This window comes from Eulemur rufifrons, chromosome 16 (assembly GCF_041146395.1).
Source record: "Eulemur rufifrons isolate Redbay chromosome 16, OSU_ERuf_1, whole genome shotgun sequence".
In the NCBI taxonomy this organism is placed as follows: domain Eukaryota; kingdom Metazoa; phylum Chordata; class Mammalia; order Primates; family Lemuridae; genus Eulemur; species Eulemur rufifrons.
The window spans coordinates 78,103,020-78,130,980 of record NC_090998.1 but is presented as its reverse complement, the minus strand read 5'-3'; the positions used below and the strand labels follow the sequence as shown (position 1 = coordinate 78,130,980).

The window sequence follows — 27,961 nt, the reverse complement described above, 5'->3', positions numbered from 1 at the left end:
AGACTCCAATGGCAATTACAGCAACAACAAAAATAAATACATTGGACTTGATTAAATCAAAAAGCTTCTACAGCTAAGAAAATAATCAATAGAGCCAATAGACAATCTACAGAATGGGAGAAAATATTTACAAACTTTACATCCAATAAAGGGATAATAACCAGAATCTACAAAGAACTCAAATAAATCAGCAAGACAAAAGATACAACCTCATTAAAAAGTGGGCAAAAGACATGAACAGAAGTTTTTCAAAAGAAGATAGACAAATGGCCAACAAACATATGAAAAAATGCTCAACATCACTAATTATCAGGGAAATGCAAATTAAAACCACAATGAGATATCACCATACCACTGTTAGAATGGCTTTTATTAGAAAGTCCCAAAACAATAGATGCTGGTGTGGATGCAGAGAGAAAGGAACGCTTATACACTATTGGTTGCTGCAAATTAGTACAACCCTATGAAAAACAGTATGGAGACTTCTCAAAGAACTAACAGTGGACCTACCATTCAATCCAGCAACCCCACTACTGGGTATGTATCCAAAGGAAAAGAGATCATTTTATAAAAAAGACACCTGCACTTGAATATTTATTGCAACACAAGTCACAATTGCAAAGATGTGGAATCCACCCAAGTGCCCATCAATTCATGAATGGACTAACAAAATGTGGTATATGTATATCATGGAGTACTAGTCAGCCAAAAAATAGGAAAAATTAAAGCCTTTTACAGCAATTTGGAAGGAATTGGAGACCATTATCCTAAGCACAGTATCTCAATAATGGAAAAACAAACATCACAGGCACTCTCTAATAAACTGGAACCAATGGGCCCACACGTGCACAGAGGGGAGTAAAAGTCATTGGAAGTCAAGTGGAGGCAAAGAGCAGGGGAGCAGTGAAAACCCACGTAATGGGTACAATGAACACTATCTGGGTGATGGGCATATTTATAGCCTGGATGCAAGTCATGTAACAAAAACATTTGCACCCCAAAATATTTTGAAATAACAAAAAATCACTGAAATAGTTATTGTGACTAACAGTTTCAATGTTAATTGGTGCCTGGCCTTGTACATTTATCATAAACTATCATTCAATTTTGTTAAGTAAATTAAAATTTTATATGTGTGTGAAAAAAATAAAAAAATGATAGTAGGTTAGAGCATGTTGAAAAAAAGACTAAAAAATGCATATCTAGCTAGCTCTGTCATTCAGGCCTAGAAGAACATTTACATCTGATGTGAATTATTTTCATGGGAAATTGCTAAGTCAAGATGAAGTGAAGAGCCAGGCACAGTGGGGCAACCTGTGCTGCCCTCATGTGATTCACACTCCCACTGGGAAGCAGAGATGTGCAGAGCAGCCTCGATGGCCTCAATCAGCAGCTCACTGCACCTGTGCTCATGTTGTTCCCCATCGGGAATGCCATGCTCTTCTACCTTCCAGCTTGGTAAATACCTGCTCATCCTTTAAGACCCAGGTCATCTCCTTTAGCCTTCCCGAAACCTCTGGGCAGAGTATGAAATTCCCATAGCACTTTCATAGAAACTTTTCAAACCATTCTATTCATCGGTTTCACGTCTACCTCATCGCTAGTCAGTGAGCTCCCCACATACACTGAGCATATATTGTGGCAGGTTATATTTTCCCAAGATGGCCCTGACATTTTCTCTCATCCCACACACATTCTAGAACCTTACTACTACTCTCCAGCAAGAGGTGAAATCTATGTCTATTCCCTTTGATCCTGCCTCTCCCAGTGGAGTACAGCAGAAGAAATGCTTCTAGGGCTAGGTCATAAAAATGCACTTCTACCTTGTTCTCTTGGAACCCAGCCACCATGTCATGAGGACGACCAAACAGCCTGTGCGGAGGCCCTAGGTCTGCAGCCCTGGCTGAGCTCTCAGCTGACAGCCAGCACCAACTTTCCAGCTATGTGAGTCAGCCGTCTTAACAGGGGTCCTCTAGGCCTGAGCGGTGCCAGCGCAGCTGATGTTCCATGGAGCAGAGAGAAGCTGTCCCTGCTGAGCCCTGCCCAATTGCAGATTTGACAGCAAAATAAATGACTATTGTTTTAAGCCACAATTTTGAAGTTGTTATGCAACAATAGACAACTAGAACAAAATGTATTCGCCAGGTGCCTGGCATATAGCAGACAACACATGTGTGCAGGAGATTGATACTCTCAACACTGCAGGGGCCGGAAGTGGTGGAGGGAAGATTCTTTTATCCCTCTGTGGGTAGGTATGGGGAAAGAAATTTTCAGCTTGTCTTTCCTTTATTCTTTCCCAATCCCTGTATCACAAATACAAGGATGTTTCCTTATGCAGGCTTGTGACTGCTGCTGACACTCCGATTAATGATCGGGTCTCAGCGAATTCAGCTCTGCTTTGAACAAAGACAATTGCCTAATGTTAGCATCAGAACAAAGATGTGGGTGTTGGGGAGGGAGAAACTCTGACTGTGGGCAATTTACTCAGCCGTGCCCAAGTGAAAAACCAGAAATAGCGACTCCTCTGTCATCTCGAAAGCAGGTATTAGAGTTCGTGTCTTACGACTATAAAAGCATTTGGGTATCACAGAGATGGGGCTGGCATAGCCTTAAGTGAAGGGACAGGTGGTAGTCAAACCTGTTAGGAGGAGGGCTGATGGCCACATTGTACTGTTTGTTGTCAACTTGGCATCTCTGCTATTCATCTGTTTTATTTATTTTTTTTATCCTGAAACAGGGCTTCCCTCTGTTGCCTGGGCTAGAGTGCAGTGGCATCATCATAGCTTACTGAAGCCTCCAACTCCTAGGCTCAAGCAATCCTCCTGTCTCAACCTCCCCAGTAACTGGGACAACAGGTGCACAACACCATGCCCAGCTAAATTTTTTTATTTTTTTTTGTAGAGATGGGGGTCTTTCTATTGCCTAGGCTGGTCTTGAATGCCTGGAGTCAAGCTATCCTCCCACCTCAGCCTCCCAAAGTATTAGGATTCCAGGTGTGAGCCATATGCCCAGCCTCTGCCACCTCCTTCTGAGGCCTTCTCTGCATTGCTGAGAAGCTGGGACTACATTTTCCAGCAACCCCTGTAGGGGCCACTCCTAGGCAAAAAATTGGTTTTTGCCCAGAGTCAGTAAAACTAGACGTACTCCTTGAGGCCAGAGATCAATAGGTCCACACATGGTCCATTGATAATCGATAGGTCCACACACGGCCTGCTAATCACATAACCTGTTCCCTGTGATGAATAGCCAAGGGCCTGTGGTCTTACACACAAGCCAAGGCGTCTCATTGTCTACACACAGTGATAAAATCAAGAGGTTGAGATACAAACATTCACCTCCCTTAAACAATCACTGTTAACAAATAAAACAAATTACCTCAAGACATCAAAAAAAGTCACACACCAAAAAATAACTACGAGACAAAAAATATAAAAATAAAACAACTAATACTTTCAACACTATAGTCTTATACCATCTTTATATGTCTATTTATTTCTTTATATTTATATATTCATCCCCCATTCTATAATCAGACCACAACAACCCCTTCCCTGTGGGTTCTGGGTTAAAGTCTACAATGAGAAGAGGCCATTTCTTCCCCAAGGCAGGTAGTTAGAAACAGCTGTGTAGGAGATGTGAGGCAAGTTTTTGAGAATCATCTGTGCTGCAGTCAGACATCCTTGAGCTCCCCGGTGGCTTCTGTGCCACTCCCGAGACCCACCGCTGTGATGGTGCAGGCTGGAGCTGGTGTCCCTGACCTTCACTCCAGCCTTTTCAGCAGTGTTGGAAGCCTCTGTACTGAACACTTCGTTCTTGGAAGACACAGAGTGGCTGGTTTTCCTGCACATCCCCAACTATAAGAGGGGCCACACAGTTATAAGCACTAGAGAAGACTTTCCAAGAAGAAACTTTGGGTTTACGGGCCGACAAATTGAAGAGGTAGCACCCAGAATGAAAGCTAAACTGACTAATGGCAAAGGACAAGTTAGGGAAGGGTTTGCAACCAGGTCAGGCCTCTCAGAGGTCCCAGCATGGCTCACGTGCCCTGTAAGGGTTCATTTAGACGCAAACACCACAGTTTTTCCCCTGCCCTTAGCCAAATGCAGCCAGTTATCCCTCCTGTAGTACCCCCACCTTCATTAAATTGTCCCCTTATTCTTACTACACCCATCCCAGCCTACATAAGGAGAAACACAAGGCAAAGGTAATCCCAATAGTAGGAAAACTCTGAACTGCTTTACAGAGTTAGGCTTAGGAATACAAATTCCAATTTCTCTCTGTGCTTAGTTTACCCTTATAGAGACTTTTCTTGAACTCCCAAAATGTAACAGTGACTCCCCATCAGAATTCCTGCATATTTCTTCACAGCAGTCATCACACCTAACATATTTGTTTATTTAATGCCTCTCTTCCCTTAATCATAGCAGACATTCATTAGATATTTGATGAATGAATGAATAAATGAATGTCTCCATCTAGAAATGGAGTCACCAGGTATGACTGCTCTTAAAATATGCCTAAGACACAATAGAAAGTGAGTTAACTTTGGCTCCTGCCTCAAGAGATGGTGCTGTATTATCACTTTTGCAACTAAGGCATATCAGGTTTGATTAATAATATTCAGCTTATAATTCATCTTTTTCAAATTTTTCACTTGTAAAGATTATAATCAAGAGACCATGAATCTGCAGGTCTCTGGACTGCTTCAAAGTTTTTAAATCTCTCCATGTCATTAATGTTTGTAATATAAAATTTCTATAATTTTCAGCAATTGGACATAGAATGTAGTCAAAACAACAGGAACAAAAATAACACCATAAAGAAAGGACTTGGTTTCTTTCATAAATACAATACAATGTGCACATTTGGTACATAATGATGACAATGCAAAATATGCCCTACATCAGAAAAGTTCCATTTAGACCACTGAGAAGATCTTTTAGACTAAATAAGTTTCTTCTGGTGGGATGGTAATAATAGTTCATAACATAACTTCAATGCTGCAGCTATGTCTTGTACAATGAATAATTTTTTTCCTTAAACTTTTTCTGTCTTGAGTGAACTAATACGCATGAATCATAGAAAATACATATTGGTTGAGAATAATCCTTTGAGTAAATCAGTTCAAGATAACTTTGTACTGGTCATCTTGACCTGAAAACAGAAATGTTGTGATTAAACTTTCTCTTCCTAAATAAGTAAAAGCAGTTGAGGTGATAATGAAGTCTTTAGATCTTTAAACTGGTCTTAGAAATTAGAGAAAGACCAAAAGGGTAGGAGAGGGAGGAAAGAAGGGAGAGAAAGGGCAGATGAGAAAGTACCTCCCACAACTATCACCAATTTGATAAAACCACCTTAAGAAGATGGACCAGTGAGAACAGGCTGTGATTCTACAGACTGATATGGGGCAGTGGCAGGTGGACTGAGCCCGTGTGATGAGGTGGGACTTACCATTGGTATCTCTCGCCATCCACCAGATCCTTTCAGCTTTCCCTACACACAGAACCCTCAGTCCAAGAGGTAACAGAGTTGAAAGCCCGAGATTGGGAAACAGGATCAGCAGTGGTTGAAGCCACTTCCTTCTTTACCAATACCAACAACAACCATTTGTTGAAACACTCAATATGTGCAAGACTCCTTCCTAAGCATATTGTAATTTATTAACTCATCGTATCCTCATAATAGCCCCATGAGATAGGAATCATCTACCATTCAATAAATGAAGAAACTGAGGCATGGAGAGATTAGAACCCTTCCCCAGTTATTTAGTTAGAAAGTGGCGAAGGAGTAAGTCAAGCTAAATCCCAGTTGTCTGGTTTGAGGGGCCAGTCTTAAGGGATCCTAGTCCTCCCCTCAAATGCGTAGGCCTCTCTTCTGATTCAAGAGTCTGATGTTAAGAGTATTTAAATTTGGTCCGTGTAGATGAAAGAATGGAATAGCTGCCTTTAATTCCTCTAGTTACCTGATGGACACTGCAACAAACTACATAATGTTGGATCAAGGTCTATTTCAGGGATTCTCAAACAAGAAAAATTATCCCACCTCCACCACCGGAACATGTGACAATGCTTGGAGACATTTTTGGTTGTCATAACTTGGAGAAAGTCCTATTGGCATCTAGTGGGTAGAGACTAGGGATGCTAGCAAACATCCTGTAATACATAGAACAGCTCCCTACAAAAAAGAATTATCTAGCCCAAAATGTTAATAGTGCTAATATTGAGAAAGCCTGGAGCTGAATTGACTGGTATTACCCAAACACGGCTGTGGAAATCAGCTATTCACCATCTTTTGTACCAAATCAAGATTCCACAAATTGAGCAATAGCAGAAGGCTTTGGGATGTAAAAACCAGTAAGACAAAGGCTCTGCCCTCAAAGTGATTACACCAGCCAGGTGGAATCTTTACCTTTAAGATGTAGCATCCTAAACTTAGAGGAAAAACTTGGCAAATTCAAATAGAATAAATGCTGGCGTGTACTTGTTCTCTCTTTCGTCACTCTGTCCAAGGACCCACATGAATTCCATGATTGCTGGGATCTCAGAGTGGGCTGTCTGAATACTGCAGATGTGGCAGCATTTCTACTACTAACTCAATACCAGTGATAGTGGATGCTGATGGTGTCCAGCTGATGGCAGTTGAGCTGCCATGAGTGTTGGACAATGACCCGTAGCCAAACAGAAGTAGCACCTGCCTCCCTCCACCTCTACAGACCTCAACCAGTGACCGACTGGTGTGGGTGCCCTTGCCATAAAGGTGGACCAGCTCCATGGTGCACCTTCTTCTCCAGAGCATCCCTGTCGGACCAGGCTGAAGTTAGTCTCTAGCTGAGGCCACATTCTCGGCTTAGCTTTTCTCATCTGGTTCTCTCATTCCTCTTTCTCCTGAGACTACCTCACCAATAAACAATTTTATTAATAATCCTTATCTCAGGCTCTGCTTCTGCTTAGGAAATCCAACCTAAGATACCAGTTAACAAAAAAAAAAAAACACTGGTAACTCCTGAAAAGACACTCATGGAATCTCCAAGGCTTTGAGGTTCAGAGGACAACTGCTTTCTTCATTCTTTGGTTATAACTATCCTTAATTCTCCCTCCTCTTCACCCCAACTTTAGACTCTTGGTAATATATATTTGTAGCATATAAGAAAGTGGAGATTATTAAGCACAGTAAGGTCTGCGTTTCTTTCTTTTGAGGCCAGAAAGCACTAGAGGACAGAGATTTGGGTAATTCAGGTTGCCCTGATACTCATTTATTTTAGACACTCATTATCATGATTTTAACTGTGAAGGAAAGGAGAAAGCACTAGTTCTTCTCTTCTCATATCCTCAGAACTCTGGACACTGAGAGCATCTACAGCAAGAGGCTGGATGTGATTGCAGAACAGTAAATGGGGATGAAAAATAGAAAGAGTAGTTTGGGTAGGAAGCTTATGAGGGCAGCAAGCAATGTGCACGAGCTTAGCGCTTTAAATAGGGAAACATTTGTAAAATTTTCCCTTGAATGGGGGTAAAGAAAGACTAAGATGGACAATAAAGTACAGTTTGGTGTGGTTTTTTTTGTTTGTTTTTGTTTTTTTTAGCTCTGAGTTTATCTATAATTTCATTCCCTAATGAATGCAAAAGCAAATCCTCTTAAAGCAGATGTCTGAACCTTGACCATGCTGAACTTGTTACCTAATGCATTCTGAGCTCTTCCAAGAGCATTAAAGATAACTATAAATCTCATTAATGCATAAAAATTAATGGTACATGGCTAGTTGATATTGCTATTCCTAATGGTTACATTTTAAAGGATTTGTAAACTGTATGAAAAATTTCCTAAAAAGTTTGCCTTGAAAACTACTTTGAAAGTAAGAGTGTTAACATGCCATATTTAGCTGTTGTGATAACAGTAATGATGGTAATAATGAAGATTTACTAAATGCTTACCACGTGAGAGGTGCAGAGATAAACATTTGATATAAATGATCTCATTTAACTATAATAACACAAGAGACAGATTCCATTATTGGCCTCATTTCACAGATAAGCTAACTGTCCCAAGAGCACACAGCTTGTAATTGTAGAACCAGATGTGCACTCAGAATGTCTGACCCCAGACTTTTAATCACTGTATTAATTATCTCTTGTCACATAACAAATTACCATAAACTTCGTGGCTTAAAACTACACACATTAATTATCTCACAGTTTCTGTAGGTCAGAAGTCAGGCATGGCTGAGCTGGGCCTTCTGCTTCAGGGTCTCACTGGGCTGCAATATAGCTCTTGGCCAGGGCTGTAGTCTCATCAGAGGCTCGACTGAGGAAAATCCTGCTTCCGAGATCTCTCTGTTGTTGGCAGAATTCATCTCCTTGTGGTTGTAGGACTGAGGTCCCTGTTTGTTGCTGGCTGTCAGCCGGGAGCAACTCTCAGCTCCTAGAGGCCACCCCACCTTTCTTTGCCAGGTGGCCCTCTTTAGCATCTGCCTCACAACATAGTAGTTTACTTCTTCAAAGCCAGCCAGGGAGGATCTCTTTAACTTCAGTCTGCTGAGATGGGGTCTTATATATCAAAAAATAATCACAAGAGTGACCTCCCATTACATTCGCCATAATCTATTATGGCAAATGCCATATTCTGTAGGTTAGATACAAGCCACAGGTCCTACCTGAACTCAAGGGGAGGGGATTATACAAAGGTATAAAAAGGAAGCAGGCATCATAAACCCTAGGGTCTGTTCACCATGAGGACCAGCCAGGTAACACAGACTGCCATCATTCTTGTGCCACCTTTATATTTTTTGCCAAATTTGTAATATCATCTACAATGTTTTAATTTCATGTGTTTCTTTATATCAACACCCTTTTTAAAATAATTATTTCTTTTCCAAAAACTTAAATGTCAGTCATAAGTGGAAAATTAATATCATTTGACTTAAATAGAAGGTAACTGAATAAACACACTGAAAGCAAAACAATATTATGAAATAAAAATTAAAGGAAAAAGAAAAAGGAAAAAACAAAGACTTACACTACCATGTATTCACATATAGGTGCTCACTTAATCCTCACAACAATTCATGGTAAATGGCATTCTCTTCATTATTAAAAATAGAAACTGAGATCCAGAAAAGTTTGGTAAATTGCTGAAAACCACTCAACTTTTAAGTGGTTGTACCCAGATTCAAATCCATGGCTACTGGAAGCCAAAGTTCATAAGAACCACAGTCTGGGGAGCACTCAACTTCATTATTTCCTTCAATTTTCCTAGTTCCTTTACCTTTTTTTCCCATAACTCCACCTGTCTTCTCAGCCTATCTCCTAATCTCTTTAACCCTGAGATTCACCTTTAGACATCAGGAATCAACACAATATAAGGGAAAAGACTAAGTATACTTAGTTTTAATTCTGACTTTGTCTCTTACTAGCTAAGTCACCTGGGGAAAGTTACTGCTTTGCCTCAATTGTCTCATCTGTAAAATGGATATGATAATAGTAAGTGGTTGATAAATATGAGCACAAAAATTTTAATAATACTATTTCTGTCATCTTAAAGAAAAATGTCGAAGATACTCAAGCATGAGTGCATGGTGTCTGTGTGTATGTGTTTACTACAGTTAGATTTTTCAACTGAGAGGTTAACAAAAACAAAAACAAATGGTTTCAACAAATTGCATTGTTTTGTACATTTCAGTTTTTAAAGCTTACTATATTTTTTAGGGGGAGGCAATGCATTTGAGTGGGACTAAGGGGATGGGATCTCAGGCACAAAGTGAAGGATTGGCCTCTGCTAGGAGTATAGACAGGATATCTTCAGCACTGGGGGAAGGTAGCATCTATGGGCGTATATGCAGGTAGGTCGGTCCACACAATGGGCAAAGCTGTAGTCATTCTTTTCTTTATTGTTTCAAGGACATTGCTCCAAAAATTCTTCCTTCATTCTTCCCCAATATCAATTTTCCCTCTCAAATGGATACTTTTCATTAGCATGAAAACATGCAGTTATTTCTCCCATCTTACATAAAAAGAAACTCTTTCTTGACACAACTTCATACTCCAGTTATCCCTCTACTTCTCTCCATTTCTTTATAGGAAAACTCCTTGAAAGAGCTATTCATACCCATTGTCTAAATATTTTCTCCTCCCATTCTGTCTTGAATACACTTTAATGATGCTTTTACCTCCATCTCTCCACTGAAACTTCTCTTGCCCAGCTCACCCAAACCCTTCACATTGCTAACTCCAATGATTAACTTTCAGTGTGATCTTACCCTATCAGCAGCATTTGCGACAGTCAATCGCTCCTTCCCTCCTTAAACACTTTCTTCCAGGACCATACCCTCTCGATTTTCCTTAGTGGCTCCTTCTTAGTCTCTTATGCTGGTTGTTCTTTACCCTCCAAATTTGCAACACTGGTGTGTCCAATGGCTCAATCCTTGGACCTCTTCTCTTTCCTATATGCAATTATTCCTTTGGAGATCTCATCCAAATGTGTATCCCTAGCCTGGATCTTCCCCTGAAGTTCAGACTCTTTTATCCCACCCAACGTCTCCACTGGGATACCTCAAACTTAACAAGTCTACAATGAGACCCATTCTTCTCTGCATCCCCGTAAATGGCAACTCCTTTCTTCCAACTGCTTAGATAAATACCATATGGCAGATGAATAGCCTGTCGATTCATCTTTTCTCTTACGCTGCTTATTCGATCTGTCTGCAACTCCCATCAGCTCTATTTTTTACCCTTCTCAATATCTTCTCTGCTATGTGCTTGACCAAGCCACCATCATCTCTTTCCCAGATTCTTACAATAATTTTATAGGACAGATTCTAGTCTCCCTGCTTCTGCTCTTGCCACCTCTCCCCCTCCCACAGTCAAATATTACCAGGCAACCAGAGTGACTTAATAAAACAAAACTACATCTTGTCATACCTCTGCTCAAAACTCTCCAGTGGCTTCCCATGTCACTCAGAGAAAAGCTAACGTCCCCCAGCAATCACTAAGGGTGATGTTATCTGACTCCCATTGCCTTGTTGGTGTAATTTCTCACTATTCTCCAACTTGATCAATTAACCCCAGTCATACTGGCCTCCTCACTGTTCCACAAACACACCAGGAATGCTCCTCCTCCTTCAGGGACTTTGCACCTGCTGTTCTCTTTCTATGAAAGAGAGACTCACTTTTACCAACTTTTATAAAATTGCAAGCCCCTCTTAATATTTTCTGAGTTACTTTTTTCTCTTTAGCATTTACTGTTATTTTATATATTTTATTTATTTATTTTGTGCTTAAGTTCCAATAAGGCAGGGATTTTTTTTCTGTTTTATTTGTTGCTACTGAGTTCCTAGTGCTTAAAGCAATGCCTGGCATAGAGTGGGCATGTAATATTTGTTGAATGAATTAAACATCATCAAGATGGTATGATGTATCTAATTACAGCTATTATGTAATGGCTGTAACGTTAGGGGTCTTTTCCCATGTTCCACAAGATTCTAAAGGGAGAGGGTGCTCCATTAATACAACTGCTACTCACACATTCCAAGTAATCCACAACTTGATTAGTTATACAAAGGAAAGGATAGACCTCTTATTGATGACAATGATTTCAAATCAGGTACCAGAGGATCAATAATGGACATACAAATAAAAATTTAAAAAATCAAAAATAGAAAATGTGAATTAATAAATATGAGTTTACCTTTAAGAAGGAAATTACTTTAAGTAGGCAGATACTAAGAAGCAAATCACTTGGACTTGATAATTCATTTGGGAACTTTGCTGTGAGTTGCTTTCTCTGGGCTCATATAAAAGCTGAATGGCAGAAAATTAAATACCCAGGGTACCAAAGCAAGCACTTACCTGCTGACTATACAGGCTGAGGCAAAGGTTTTTAGAAAGATTAAACTTGACTATGTCCTCACTTTATCATGAATTAAGGATTCTACTAGTCGTGTTTCTTGAAATTCAGTGTTAAAAGAGACGAGGATGTTAGACTGAACTACAAAGCCTACCTTTATCTGTTTGGAAACATAAACCTCAGCCTGTGAAACATGTTTCTTATATTTGTTGGACACCATGACACATGCCTAATGAAGAAGACACTAATAATTCATAAAATGTATTCAGCGTCAATCGTTTCAGATGTACACGGGTTCACAGTAAGCTCCCTGGGGTTTTCTGTTTTCTTTTCCACTTTGAACTAAGTTCTTTCTTTTATGTCCTATAAAAGGTTGACGGAGCTCCTGAAAGCTGAAATAGCCATTAAAATTGTTATCTTTCTGCTGTAGCTGTTTATAAAATATTGATTTAAATAAGAGTGCTTCCGATGGTTTCTAAATTTAATAACACAACACAGGTATAGGTTGGTTTATTATTAAACCAGGGGACATGCACTTTAACTATCTGTGGCAGGGAAAGATTAATCTATCTGTACTTTCTTGCTGCCTTCCAAGCAAGAGGACCTACAAAAGGCCCCATCTCTTGCTGAGCAGGCTGAGAACGTGGGGACACAAAGCAGAGCAGAAAGGCTGAGTTGGAGACAAATTGTGCCACTTGCGCAAAGGCAGGGCAAGACTGGAGCCAGGCACAGGAAAGGCTGCTTGGAAAGAAGTTTCCAGGAAGAGGAAGACCTAGCTGTTGGTAGTGTATAGAGGATTATGGGGAAAAGGAGAAATACAGAAACTGCCACCCAGGAAAGAATTTTTTGGGGAAAGTGGGGAGGGGAGAGATGCCTAGATAAGTTTTTATGAAGCTTTGCCATTTGGTGACATCACTCTTTTTGGAAATGCTATTTTTTCTAGTATACATGAAATAAACACCTAATTATTAAAATTTAAAAAAAATTATAACAAACAAAATTCTTTTATATACAGACAAAATCATACAAGCAGTCCATCTATCACACCGTGGTCAATACTGCACATGCAGCACAACTGTACGAAAGGCAGAACGATCCTCCGCAGCTACCTGCTCCAATTCTGGTTGGTGAACACTGCAGGACGGATCACGTTTTAGGATACATAACGGGAGTTTTGCCTTCGCTTTAGTAATGAGTATTACTTGGAAAAGCATTAAGCTTTTTGAGTTTTAACTTATGAGTCATGAAATGACCTGTACAGAAGGAGCCCTAGGAATGGAGAGAATACTTACAAAGTTTAAATAATAAATCTTTCATGAATTGAACAAAGCTATCTAGTTTTGATGGGAATCAGAATTTTGACAAAGTCAGAATGGATCAGAGGAAGGACTTCCATTATTTCAGATTATGTGGCAATTCAGATCTTTTGTTTCTTCATATAATTTTGATTTTCATGGAACTAGTTGGCATTAAAATTATCTCAAAGGCAAATTGTACTGTGAAAGTCTAATTGCTGGAACATTCCCCAAACCCTGAAGATTGGCAAACTCTGACTAAAGGAAATGTTCAGTTAACATCATGACTAATTGCTTATTTTTTTTATTGCATCTTGATATGAATAGATGTATATATTTTTTCTCATCCAAGCAAACTATTTACCTCTTTCTCCATTTGCAATCCTTCTGCTCTAATATTTCTTTCAAATACTTCTCTCTTTTCCATCTGGGGGTTGGATTTTCTGTACACAAGAATGTAGTCAATTCGACACTTTCCATCTCTAAAGTAAAGTCCATTTGATTTGTTTCTTTCCGGCACTGTCTGCACACAAAGAGAAAAGGAGCAGTTTAAAGCCACTCATCAAACTGAGGTTGAAAGGATGACACCTTTGAACTGGGAAAATTATTTACTTTTACCAGGCTTCACAAACCTCTTCCCACAAATACTATAACAGCTATCCTTTTTTTTTTTTTTTTTTTTTTTTTTAAGGCAAAACTCGTTCTGTCATCAACTCTTAGCACAGATACTTTGAAGGCTATAATGTGGCATAATGAAGGGGCTTTGAAAGGGACATCAGAAGCAGCTTGTCTCATGCCCTTAACTTACAAATGAGAAAACTGTCTCAGAAAGGTTAGGGCTTTGCCGAAGGTGGCTCAGGTCACTGTTCTGCTGAGGGACAACATTCCTCCCGATGCCTTGACTGAAGCCATGTTTTTTATTTTTTTAAAAATCATGTATACTAGTTTGTTTTTTATTTTTATATTGTTTATCATATGCACATTCTAGTAGATATTTTACCAAAAAGTATTTAGTGATAATATTTGCAAAGAGCAAGATACCATTCCCACCAGGTTTTCATATTCATTTTTAAACATTTTTTTTTTTTTATTTTGAGACAGAGTCTCACTCTGTTGCCCGGGCTAGAGTGCCGTGGCTTCAGCCTAGCTCACAGCAACCTCAAACTCCTGGGCTCAAGCAATCCTCCTGCCTCAGCCTCCCGAGTAGCTGGGACGACAGGCATGCACCACCATGCCCGGCTAATTTTTTCTACATATATTTTTAGTTGTCCATATAATTTCTTTCTATTTTTAGTAGAGATGGGGTCTCGCTCTTGCTCAGGCTGGTCTCGAACTCCTGTGCTCAAACGATCCACCCGCCTCGGCCTCCCAGAGTGCTAGGATTACAGGCATGAGCCACCGCGCCCGGCCTTTGTGTTCATATATTTGAAGCTCTGTTGAAGGCAAGTGCTCATGTGCCAAATCCACAAGACAGTCTTCTTTCTTGGCAAATACTTGTTAATAAAACGTTTATTTGGGTAGACTCCTGGGTGCCTCTCAATGTGAAAGCCAAAAAATAGTCAGTGAGGACTGGTCATTGATTGAAAACATCTGCACCAAGACCTGGCACGTGGGAATTCCATTCCTCCTGGCTGAGAGTTTACTTTTAAATGAGGTGGCATCATGGCATTTGTGCAAGAATGTGGTTTCTAGCTATGGCTTGGAGGTCTGGCACCTTTGCCGCCTTCTTACCGTTATTTGGAAACTGATGTATTCTGTGACCCAGAAAAAAGATAGATCCTCCATTTCCACTTGGCTAGGTTAACAGACACAATTTTGAAATCTGTTAGCCAGAGAAACTTGGCTCCATTCCAACCAGCCCATACGTGATGATTTATTTCTTTCAGTGTTGTACGTTATTACAATAATCCTAAGGAGCCTGGATGAAAATTGAACCTGCTCCCTTTGTTCTTCACTTTTTAATAAATGTAATATTTGATTACTACAAAATAATATTTGTAACTTCTATGTAAGTTATGAAGCAAAATAATAAAATGAGCACCTTGAACCACCGTCTAACTTATGAACTAGAATGCTATTTTTCAAATTATGGTGACAACCTAATTGTAGGTTACAAACTCCAGTTGTTTTTTAATGGGCTGGAAAATTAATATTAGAGTGCATGCAAATAGAAAGGATAAACAATTGTTTTGTGCTACTTGCAATCCTATACCTCTACCATAGGTACCATCTTTCTGAATTTTTGTGTTTTTTATTTTCTTGCTCTAAAAATAGTTTTTACAACATACATGTGTAGTCTTATCAACTTTTTTTTGGATTTATTTGTTTTGTGCTGTATAAAAAATGGTCAAAAAATGGTATCACGTGGAATGAAGTCTTCTGTGACTTACCTTTTTTCTGTCAATGTTTTGTTTAAGAGTTATTCTTATTGTTAAATACAAGTATAGTTTATTCATTTTCACTACTATATCATATTCTACTGAATGACTTTTCTACAATTTATTTATCTGTGTATTGTCCATCCCATGGACATTTGACTTGCTTCACCCTTTTTTAATTTTTCTACTATTATAAGCAATGCTGCTATGAATATTCCTATATATGTCTCCTAGTTGCCTTATCAAGAATTTCTCTAGCGTTATATGTTCTGCAAGTGTCAGTTTTACGAGATAATGAAAGTATGTTTTCTAGAGTCAGAGTGTATCAATTTTCACTCTCACCTGTAGAATATAAGAATTCTCAGTTGCTTACATCCTTACCAACACTTGGTATTTTTAGGTAAATAGTCACCTAAATTTTCCCTATTTGACCTAATGGTTATTTGGCTCTGGAATAGCAAAAAACATTAGGAATATGCAATAAATGAATTACTCTGATTCTGTGTGTCCGTTACCTATATCCAGTGCATGTCCAAAGGAGACAGTAAACTCCAGTGAGCTACAACCTGAGCAATGGGAATGCCTCCAACAAAATACTTCTTTGTCCACAATGGCACATGAACGGATGGGTCTATTTATAATTGCAATGAAGTTTCCAGATTACAGAGGCAAATGGAAACTCAGAGAGGTTTCAGACAACACAATCTACTAAATGCTTGTGCATTTTATGTCACTATTCTACGTGCGGGGGGATTTACACAAGAAAGTCCATCCTTGTGAAGCTTATTTTTTACTGGTTAGCGACACCCACAATACAGGAGATCTTAAAATGACAGGTGGTTTTTAAGAATCTTCCTTTGTATACATTTAATGTCTTTAAATAGAAGAAGGTAGCACAACCCACTGAACGTTTGTTTTGAGCATAGGTAGATTTAGGGTCCCTAACAATGCGCCAGACCCATGGGGGATATCAAAAGTATATAAAAACCTACTCCTTACTTTCCAGGAGCCTACAGTTAAATAAGATTACGACCTTAAACAGTCCATTGAAACATGTTTCACAGGTCCCAGCCTGGATCAAGAATTAGATTTTTAAAGAAATCATATACTCTTACCTCTCCACCTGCTTCCAATCTGCTGGCATCATCTGAAGTGCTAGTCAGGTTTCCAGGGTGAAGGAGAGAATCGTCATCTTTGCAAGGACTATTGACAGCTTCTAATTCATCAAAAAGAATATTGACATCCTTGGCCACTAGAACCAAAGTAAATACATTACAAGTGGAGTTAAGAATCTGGGATCTTGAAAGCAAAACTAAAAGAGAAGACATCTCCCTTTGGCTTCACATTTTCTCATTGTTTCAATGCCACCTTGAGTGATAGGTATATTATTTCCTAAGAGAAAAGGATGTCAGGTGTAAAACACGTTGGACTACACAGTGCATTCATTAAGCAAGATTAAGGAAAATAAGAAGCAAGTAAAGAACCTTCATAATATAAATATAATTTGTCTTCTGTGATAGCAGGTGTTGCGTTTATTTAGCTTTCCTTCACATAGTTGTTTAGCATAAGGTACTTTCATTTAAGACCTCTAAGAACTCATTTTCTGGGGTGGAGAGGACCTCTACTTTATAATTTATTTTTATTTTTTTCATTTAAGTGCCATACAGCTTGTTCAGTAAACCCATAAATGTGTCACTTGCATTATTTAGGAGGAAGTGTGATTTTTTTTCCTCCTCTTTTACTTCTCTAAGACTGAAAAGAGAAAACCTAATGCCATAATAAAGCATGCAGTTAGGTTTTCTGCCTTCCTTCTTTCTCTTATCATGAATTGAAATAATGAAGTGATTCTGTGTACCTATTACCTATGCCTGGTATGTATATAAAAGAACTATTAAACTCCATTGAGACACAACCTGAGCTCTTTCAAAAGACTGTTGATATTAACCACATGTCAATATATAAAGTGTTGTATACCAGAGTTCTAGGTAAGGACTACCACGTCAAATGCATAGTGCCTGGCAGCACATCAGAAAGGAAAGTTCAGCACCAGGGGAGAAGGAGAGAACACAATGCCAGGTGTGGGTCCCTTCTTTACCTACTTGAATTATGGGCCAACATTGCAGTTCGCTTTTTCTTTTGATGCTTTAAAAATGGCTGAGGGTTTATAACCTGTCAGAAGCCACTGCACAAGATAACTCATGGGAGATTGGGTTCTTCTTACCCAAGTACGGAATAGAGCATTCATTCTTTCATTCAAAAACATTTTAGAGATGTGCATCTTTTGTGTCAAGTGCAGAGCTGTTTGATGACTGCACCCTGATAAATACAAGTGACCTGGCTTCCTGACTTTGTGGTAGTAAGTAAACAAAACAAACAAAGAAATGTAAATTGTGGCAAACACTATAAGGAAAGGAGCTGAATTTGAATGTAGAGAGAATAGAGATGATCTACCTACGTGGGGTGACCAGGTTCTAAAGCTATATCCAAGCATGTGATTTTCGGCAATTCATTTAACTTTTTTAATTTTTCATCTGTAAAATAAAACGGGCATGGGAATAAAATGAACATTTATTGCTTACTGTGATAGGGTGAATTAGGACCTCCCAAAGGTGATCTAAAATGAGGACATTGTCCTGGAGTACATGGTTAGGCCTGATGCAATTAAAAAGGTCTTAAAAGAGGGAGGCAGGAGGGTCAAAATCAGACAGAGAGATTGGAAGATGCTGTGCTGCTGGCTTTGAAGATGTAGGATAGGACCATGCGCCAAGAAATGCAGGGGGCCTTTGGAGGAGAAAAAAGGCAAATAAGCAGATTCTCCCCTGGAGCCTCCAAAAAGAACACAGTCTTGCTGACACTTTGATTTTAGGACTTCTGACAGCCAGAACTGTAAGACAATAAATTTATGTTGCTTGAACCCACTGAGTTTGTGGTAGTTTGTTACAGTACCGAAAGGAAACTAATACACTTACTATAGGTTTTTACACCACAAGGCTACAGAGAAAAAAATATCATGGTTGTTTCATACCTGTGCCAGGTACTATGCTAGGTGCTCAAAGAGAGGAACTAACACTTTTTGAGGAAGTGTAGTATGTCCAGTGTTTTGGGAAAGTGACAAGATCAAAGACAACTTCCCTGACCACCCTATGTAGAAAGATCCCCCTCCTCTAATCATTCTCCTCTCATTGTTGATTTCCTTCCCAGCACCTAACACAGTCTATAATTTTCTTGCTTGTCTGTTTATTGCATTCACTTATTGATAGTTCCATAAAGGTGGGGACCTTGTCTGTCTTGACTGGTGTACAGAGGCCTGGGCACAGAGTAGGCCTTCAACACATATTTGTTAAATGACAGAATAATGCTCTTAAGGTGGTCACAGTCTAAAGATGTCAGAGAGTCTTCTTCCTCTGACATTCTACAACTCCAGGACTCTGCATACATGTTTTTCTTAACATGATTCTTATTCACAAGCCAGGACTCCACAGTTTCAGGTAGATAGTGATTAAATTTTCAAGTGGCTAGAGATTAAATTAAATTTAAAGCAGATGTTGATTTGATTTGAACAATGAGATAAAAATACCATTTAGCAAAGTCAGAAGACCCACTTGCTATCCCAAACTCTGCCACTTAACCAGGAAAATTTGCAATTCTGTGTCCTCACTGGTGAGAAAGGGATAGCAAACTTCTCTCTCAGGGCGACCAAGATTAAACGAGATAATGTATGTGTTAGCAGAGTGGCTTACACAGCAGAACCACAAGAAATTCTGGTATGTCAATTCTAGACTCTGGGACTTTAAAGTTAGCATTTTAGCCTTATCAATCCAAGAAGGCAGAAGAGCCATTTACAAGTCGGAATAGTTGTTATAGGTTGGGATGGGGTATGAGATACAGGGGCATGGCAACAAGGACACTGAGATTCGTATCTAGGAGACTGGCTCACACTAGGGAGAAACTCTTGAATATCTATATATATATATTCATCCACCCATGATAACTGCCCCTATGCTTTTGCCAAGGATAGGAAATACCAGGCCACCCTCAGCCAGTTACTTTCAGGCATTGGCACAATCAGTTCAATAAAGCTCTCTAGTGGGATTCACAACTAGGACGAGTTTTGTCTCCTGGGTGGTATCTGGCATTGTTTGGAGACATTTTTATTGTCTTTACTGGGGTGAGGAGGGCAGTGATAGTGGATTTAGTGAATAGAGGCAGGGGATGCTGCTATGTACCCCACAATGCATGGGATAGCTCCTATCACAGTGATCCAGCCGAAATATCAATAGTGCTGAGGTTGAGAAACCCTACTGTGTATGAAAGGCCCAACTGTTTTATTCTAAGGAAGCAGCTAACTTGGGAAAGGGAGCGAACCCTTCACTTTCCCTATTGCTGTACATCAGAATTACTGTCTGGAAGTCACAGGGCTGCTGTCATCTGAATGCTCAGGGAAATCAGTGTGTCATGGCAATCTGATTGTTAGAGAGTAAGTGATATTAAGGCATCGTTATCACCTGCCAGCCTCTCAATGGCTTCAGCAGATTAGAAAGGCTGAACTATCAGAGAATGCTCAGCCGAACACAGTATGCTCAGCTGTATATGGGAAGAAGACTGTGCAGACCATGCAAACACTCTACAGGATAAGAAGCATGTGCCCCTCATCAATATTTCACCCTGTTTCTGACATTATCAGGTTTAAGTACAAGGTAAGTTTTGGGAACAAAATACAATATTTGATACAAACTTATATCATTTCTCTAAGGAGAATAAGCAATCTTTAACTGCTAAAAGTTAACCAATTTTTAAAAATCTACTTATTCAACAAGCATTTATGGAGTGCCTACCATGGCCAGACATTGTGCTGGGCTAGCACTGGGCCTGCAGGAGTGGACATGACAGGTATAGGTGACCCCTGCTGTCACAGAGCTCACTGTCCAGCCAGGGTGGGAGTGGGGCCTCTCTATCCATAGACATGGGTGTCACAAAGATGCTGTTTATACAAACAAGTTCACCGGTGAATGGATTCCATCACTTCCCTTATATTTTTTTTTTATTTCATCTTATTGTTATGGGGGATACAGAATTGCAGGTTACATACGTTGCCCATGTACCGCCTTTCCCCCCAAGTCAGAGCTCCAGGCGTGTCTGTTCCCCAGGTAGTGTGCATTGCACCCATCATGTAGGTATATATCCCTCCCTTCCCCACCCTCCCCTTCCCGAGTCAGCACCTTCAAGTGTTACCATTCCCCAAACGGTGCGCAATGCACTCATTGACTTCCCTTATATTTTTTTCCTGAATCTAAAAATGTTTGATAATTATCTTCCTGGTAGGTTGCTGCTGTTATGCTCATTAGATGAGAAAGAGAGCCAAATTCTCTGAGGAGTCAATTAAGAATGACAAGAAGGAGAGAAAATGCAAAAAAATCCATGCAACCTAAGTAATGGATCTGCGTTGCAAGCAGACTCAGGAAGGGCTGTGTGAGCGGAACGGGGCAGCACAGATGGGTCAGCAAAGGTGGATGCGGTGCATTTGGGAAGGCAAGGGAGATACTCAAATGATACTCTATTGCAAAGATTAGGAACCGAGAGTAAAAAAGACTTGGGAACGAAACAGCAGGGAGTTACATATTACAACTGAACAACAGGGGTCAAGGACCTCAAATTGCCTAGGACACCAAAAATCAGCTAGAGAGTCTGAGTAAGGCATTAAGCTCAGCATACAAAAGTGATTTCTGAGGGCTGGCTCTTTATATACTATCCCAGGATGGGGACAGAGCAGAAAAGTCAGAGGGCCAGCGTGCAGGCAGGTCCTGACATTCTTTATGTGATGGAAAGTTGAATTTACTTTGGTAGTACTGAATCTACTCATCAAATATTTATTTAAATTATTATTTAAATTATTCCTCCAGCAAAAATCATTTGAGATGTTAGCTATTGTTCATTCTCTAGGGAAAAGAGATCATAAATATATGGCTAGGACTCAAATAAATAAACTAACTAATTTATGAATAATTTTATGCCATTTGTTCATTGAGGCAATAGTTAGTGTTAGTTGCTACACAAGACATGAGTGGGAAGCCCTCGCACATCGTGCTTTGAAGGCAATGGAAAAAAAAAACCCCAAACAATAAATGTGTTTCAGAAATAGTCAAAGGAGAGTTAGAAATACAACCCCAAATACAAACCCCAAAGTTTGATTCACTGCTCCTTTCTTTAATTTTCTCCTATTTTCCCAAAGTAGCAGGATAATACTCTATTACAGTACAGGAGTACTTTAATCTCCATATTTTCTGATGCAGAGAAAAGAAGGTCAAGTTACAGGTCACTGAAGAAGACACGAGAGGGCTTTGCAGCATAATCCAGGTAACTATATTTGTTCTCCAGAGTGCCAGTTCATTATCCTATTTTTGTCCTAAGTTACAAATTATTACATCTGATACTCAGAATTCTGAAGACATTGTATATTGACCTCAAAGCATCACTAGAAAACACAAAAAAGGACACCTTCAGGAACAATTAGAATGCAAAAAAAAAAAAAAAAAAGATTGTTTATTTCTCAATTTTAACACTAACCAGACTCTTTTATAATCTCTATGTTTAGACTAGGGTCCCCTTTAAGATGAAGGCTAAGGTGACTCCAAAACTAGCAAATAGGAGACACTCAATATTTATTTTAAAATAAATAGTAGCTAATTGTAAGATTACAACATTGTTTTTGTTATTCTGATTATCACAGAGTGCTTGAAAGTGTTTCTGTTTTAGAATCAGAGATTAAATATGTAGGAAGGGAGAAGGGAGACTAAGGGAAGGGGATAATTTATTGAGAACCTACTGTGTGTGAAGGGTTTTCACAACCTGCAAGAGGGTATTATCAGAAAGCAGCCAGGTTCAGAAATGTTAAGTATGGCCATACAGCTAGTAAGTGACAAAGATGAATTCTAACCCAGTTCTGACTCCTGAAACCACGCTATTCCTAGCTGGCTTCTTGTTTTTGTGGGAAGCATTTCACTGTTCTTAAATCACGTTTGGCTTTCAAGAACAGAAAGTCATTTAACCACCAAACAATTATCTTGTTGTCATTTTAACATTTATCTGAATAAAGCTAGACTTTATGTCTGTAGCCCGACAGGTCTGACACTTCCTAAAATTTAACAGATAGATCAAATTAAATGCTTTTAAAAATTCAGGGAAATGCACAGACACAGCACAGATTTGAGCAATATAGACTGGGATTTTAAAAGCTAAACACTATTTAGCATTTTTATGACACTAACAAGCCCAAAACTCTTGAGATGTTCATTACTCTTCAAATGCATCTGACAGTATCCCTAAGGCAGAGATTGCCTGGTTTACCAATAAGGAAAAAAAAAAAAAGGACCTAATTTAAAGAACTCAGAATAAATAAATAAAGTAATTGGAAAGGACATAAATGCCTCCTTAGCTGGCTTTATTCCTTTCCAATAGGCCAGCAGTTTTCAAAATGTGTTCCCTGGAACCTCAGGATCCTTTTGAGGAGCTTCTGGGGCCATGGAGGGGACAAAGAGGAAACTGAGTGGGCAAAGCCCACCTCCAACTATACCAAACAGCTCAGCTTATATCTGTTTTGTATATTGGGGTTATGTGTTTAAAATATATTAATATTTTGGGAGGAGAACAGATTCTATTGCTTTAAAAAAAGTTTAGAAACTTCAGCGAGTGTGGCAATATTTGGCAATAATTAAATGGTTCTGTTAACATCTCCCTAAAGAAAACCTGGAGCTCTAATTGTTATAGATGTGACAGCAGGTACTTTCCTTCTGCCATGGAAAGTTACTTGAAATACTTTGAGATTTAAAATATACCTTTGCAAACAAATAAACCAAAAGTCGTGAGATTTTTTTAGATGTATGATCACTAAAAAAAAAAATAATAATAATTTCATTGCCATTTCCTGGCTCAATAATGGCGATGTGTACAAAACAGCACAGACGATGGCATTGCATGCACCCCAGCATGCTCTGAATGGGGCCAAGATCATTAACTTGTTACTGGTTTAGCACATTCCTGTGAAGAGCTACACTTACTACTACTCCATTCTAAAGAAAAGGCAGACACCTCGGTTACTCTATAACAAGTCAGATAATGATGGCACCTCCTCTTCCAACCCTCGCAACGGTATTTAGAAAAGAGCCTGTGTACCTAATTCAAGCTTTGCTCATTAGCTGTAGCTACCTTTTCACAGCATGAAATGAGGTCAGTGATGTTCTGCATTAAAGATCCTCAAAGTCTACTGATCATAACTTCCCCTTCTTTGGAAAGAGCATGAGCTTTGGCACCAGACATACCTGAGTTCCAATGTGAGCTCATCCACTTATTAGCTATTAGATTGGGTTATTTAACTTATTCAAGTTTATTTTTTTTTTTTATCTTTTAAGTTGGGATAATACCATTTCCCTGACAGGACTGATATGAAGAATGAAAATGAAGGTGGCAACCAACACTTACACAGCCCTTACCATGCACCAGGCACTATGCTATGGGCATTAGACAGATTTACCGTTACTATTTCCCTGGTACAGATGTGGAAATTGAGGCAAAGAGAGTTTAAGGCTACATAAAATCACACAGGTCAAAGGTTAACCACAACATTGTCAGACAAGATTACATGCTCAACATATGCCAACGCCGCCCCCCAGCCACGCCACCATCTTTCCCTCTGAAACAGCATGACCACACGGGTTAAAAATAAAATTGGAAATCAGGGCTCAAGAAATTGAATTCAAAATGACTCACTGGACGTCATTGAGAAATGACTCAGTCTCCTCAGCCACAGAAGCACAGACCACCCCCAATGTAGGAACAGCTATGTCATTATGTAGGCACAGGTCCAAGCACAAAGGGTCAGACCATAGAATAACAAGGATCCAATAATCCTTTAACTCTCAAGTTCTCATTTCAAACACTATCTTTTGCCCTTTTCCCTTCACTAGAACCTAATGGAATATAAAACAATAATGTCTTCCAAGGTATGAATGCCACTCAGGAGTCCCTGCAGTCTGTATCTGTCTATGCTGGAGATCAAGAAAAGAAAAACTAAGAACAAAACTAGAGGGGTGGAGAAGAAAGGCTGGGGGGAGGTGAATGGTCTCAAGAAAGGGCTGGGCATTGGTAATAACATAAAGCAAAAATTAAAAGGTTGAGTACAACCTTTGAATGACATACTTCATAGTGGTTAGCCAATAGAATAAATGCTCATGTACATACACACACATACACCTGATCCATGGACTGCAGAGCTTTCAGAAGGAAATATTTTAAAATATCTACCTCTTAAAAATGTTCAGATTCTAAAACTGGTGATTATAAAGCAAGGTTTGGTGATTATAAAGCAAAGTTTTTTTTGGTTTTAATTGATGCTGCTATGTATAAAATTTGAGTAGTCACTCAAATCTTTAGACTATGAGTAGAGGGTTTGAATCTTACTGGACAAACTCAAGAATAAGAATTGCCCTGTGACTTTGTTATCATCATATCAAACTAAATCTGTCTCCAAGTTCCCATTCCACTGGCTTGGTGGAAAATTTAATCTCAGTTATTGCTAACACCCCCACTCTCCTGCCTCATGTGTCCAGGATTGTGCAAAGGTTCCAGGAGTTTTGTAAAGAGCACAACATCTAGAGAGACCAGTCAGGTCTCCAAGCCACCTCGGTTACTACTGAGCTGCTGACGTGCCAAGTCTACAGTGGAATTCATTCATTCACTCATTCATTAACAAATATTTAGTAAGCACCTACCACACTCCATCCTCTGTTCAAAGCACTGGAGATACAACAAAGAAACAGAAAGATGAGACTGCCACCTTCCCAGAGCCTCCAAAGTTCCTTCCTGATGCTGGGGACTCTCTGCCACGGCTGGCAGTTGAGAAGGCTCCAGTGCAGTCTCCCATGCACACAACACAGCCACTCCCTCCTTTCCATCCATCCTGCCTGAAGCCATGCTGCTTCTGCAGGACACCCTGAGGGACCTGGTTTTAGGAAATTCCTCCCATCTCTGCCCCAGTTTCTTCTCCTTCCCAAGCATCAGTCCCTCAGAAGCTCAGGCTTTCAGAAAACAAAAGCCAGGAACTTCAGGCAAGACAAAACTCTGCTGAAACAAAAAAGTTCAAGGGACCTGGCTGCCATCTTGGGATGAGGAGTGATGGATGAGAATAAAGAGGGAGGGAAAAATAACATAAAGGAAAAAAAACACATACACACACACACACACACACACACACACACATAAATATCCCTTTACATTATACTTCCACGTATAAATGCCTTTTTCCAAGAAAGCAATCAAGTTGTTTTCATTTTGAACGACAAAACAAGATGTGATCTGTAAATGTTTTTATTTTTCCTGGATTGGACTTTGTACAAAAACATTCAACACTGCTTTAAAGTACTGTGCTTAGCACATGGCAGGTGAGATGGAGGGATGAATGGATAAAATAATTCTTTCCTGTCTTATAGGCTCCACATCTAATACAGAAGATTTGAAAAACAACTTGACTACGGCCAGCCACTCCGAGACATCTTTAGAATAGATGAAGCTCCACTTAGGGCATGCACACTATAGGCAAAAATAATGTAAATGTATTTTACAATGTAGAAGCATGGTGGGGAAATTCTTGCAGCAAGATGTAAAGCCATAATAAAAATTTTAAAACCCAAAGTAGTTCATTTTTTCTAATCATTTTTATTTAATTCTGTATTTAGCAGAAACTCTTCTAGCTTGATCTTGAACGTTATGTATGTACAAAGAGACAGCATCACTAAATTTGTAGAAAACAGTGAAATTTTTCCATCATCTTGCTAATCTCAAAGCACTAGAAAATTCATAAATCTATAGAGTTTGATTTGCATTTTAAAGTCAAGTAATATTTCCTTTTTCTTATTTTTAAATTTAGTTATTAAATACACATAAATTTATACTCCTCTACCTGTTCATAAAGTGGCCACCATTCTAAATGATAGAACACTTAACATCATATACAAATGTGTCTTTACTAAGATTCAAAAAAAATTACTGTAAAAATAGTCCCTTATAAGCTTTTATAAGTTCATTTTGATGTAAGTTCATTTAGCCCTAAAAAAAATTTAAGTTTATCTCTAACACTTTCAGAGAAGCCAACTTTTTTATCATTTATTGAAATTTTTAAAAAAATCCTTTGCGCATTGTACAATCCATCTTTCAAATCAAATGAAGTAATTACATAACTTTATAACTTTCCATGAAAGGTTATTTTCTTTCCAATGCCTATTAATTTGATTTTTATTCTCCTGGGGAAAATTTTTCTCTTTTATTCATTAATAAAAAAGGGATTGTTCAACCAGAAAAAAAATAGCTGGTCCTCTTATATTCTTCATTAATAATATTTCTCTCAAAAGTAGCCTCATCTTCCATTTCAAGGTCCTCACCCCAGTGTGTCCAAATCCCACGTGGAGCGCATTCATAAAGGAATGAAATGAAGGAACAGACAGGCTCCCTTCCAGTCTGGCCTCCATTACTATCAGGTTACCTTGTCATTTAATTTCTCCCACCCTCAGTTGTCCCATCTTTAAGGTGGAGATGTTAAACACCTCATCAGGTCAAGAGGATAGTATAATGATAAATGGGAATAACTACTAGAAAAACATTTAAAATTATTCATAAGAAAATTAGTATAGAAATGTAACGTCCCAAAACTAAAAGCAGAAAAAAAAAATGCAGTGGTTCTTTACGCAATGCTCTTCATATCAAAACCTCTTAAATCCAACATTATATAACACTATTTCATATTAAAAGAGGAGTGTCAAAAAAATAAAAGAGGACTGTCATCATCTAGAATTAGAGCTCTGAAAAGGAAACGTGAACGGTAATGACCGAGCATTGTGAGACCACATCACTCATGGCCAGAGCTAAATCTGTAACTTGAGTAAACGTGACGATCCTGATAAAATTCTGAGGGAAAATTATAAAACATAAATAAAATAGTCTAAGAAGACTATTTATTTGATTAATCAAAATGCTCAGAAGAGAGGGCTTTACTTCTGGGACACAATACATCATAAATGACTCCAGATACTCCTTCTGGAGAATAGGCTTCTGAAGTCAGCTTACTGCACCAGCATTTACTTCTTACAGCTTACATTTGAGTAGAGGAATTGTATTTTGGTTTCTAAAGAATTTTTCTTTGATTATGATTAATCAAGAAATCTAAAATATTACAATACTTGGAGGTTTACTAAATATTATAACATACTAAATACAGTATACAGAATTCATAGTTCCGCTACAGCTTCTTCAAAACATTGTGTGGTTTAGTTTCAAAAATTAAACCACCTCTTGTAGTCTCAAAATTATTTTTCACAGTGTCTCTTTTATGGCATCATTTTATTATTATTTTCCAAAGTTTGGCATCTAAGGTTTCTAATTTTATCACCCCTCCCAAGTATTCTA

General features: G+C 38.9%; 1 protein-coding gene across 4 annotated transcripts in view; it reads right to left on the bottom strand.

The window, feature by feature from the left end:
• The window catches only part of ANO4 (anoctamin 4), a 325,441-nt gene that overhangs the window by 118,731 nt on the left and 178,749 nt on the right, over positions 1 to 27,961 (bottom strand). For all 4 annotated transcript variants that reach the window (XM_069490108.1, XM_069490103.1, XM_069490107.1 and 1 more), the window contains 2 exons: positions 16,627 to 16,763; positions 13,498 to 13,656 (listed from right to left, as the gene is read on the bottom strand). In XM_069490108.1, coding sequence (XP_069346209.1) covers positions 13,498 to 13,656; positions 16,627 to 16,763 — 296 coding nt within the window. The remainder of the gene's footprint in view (positions 1 to 13,497; positions 13,657 to 16,626; positions 16,764 to 27,961) is intronic.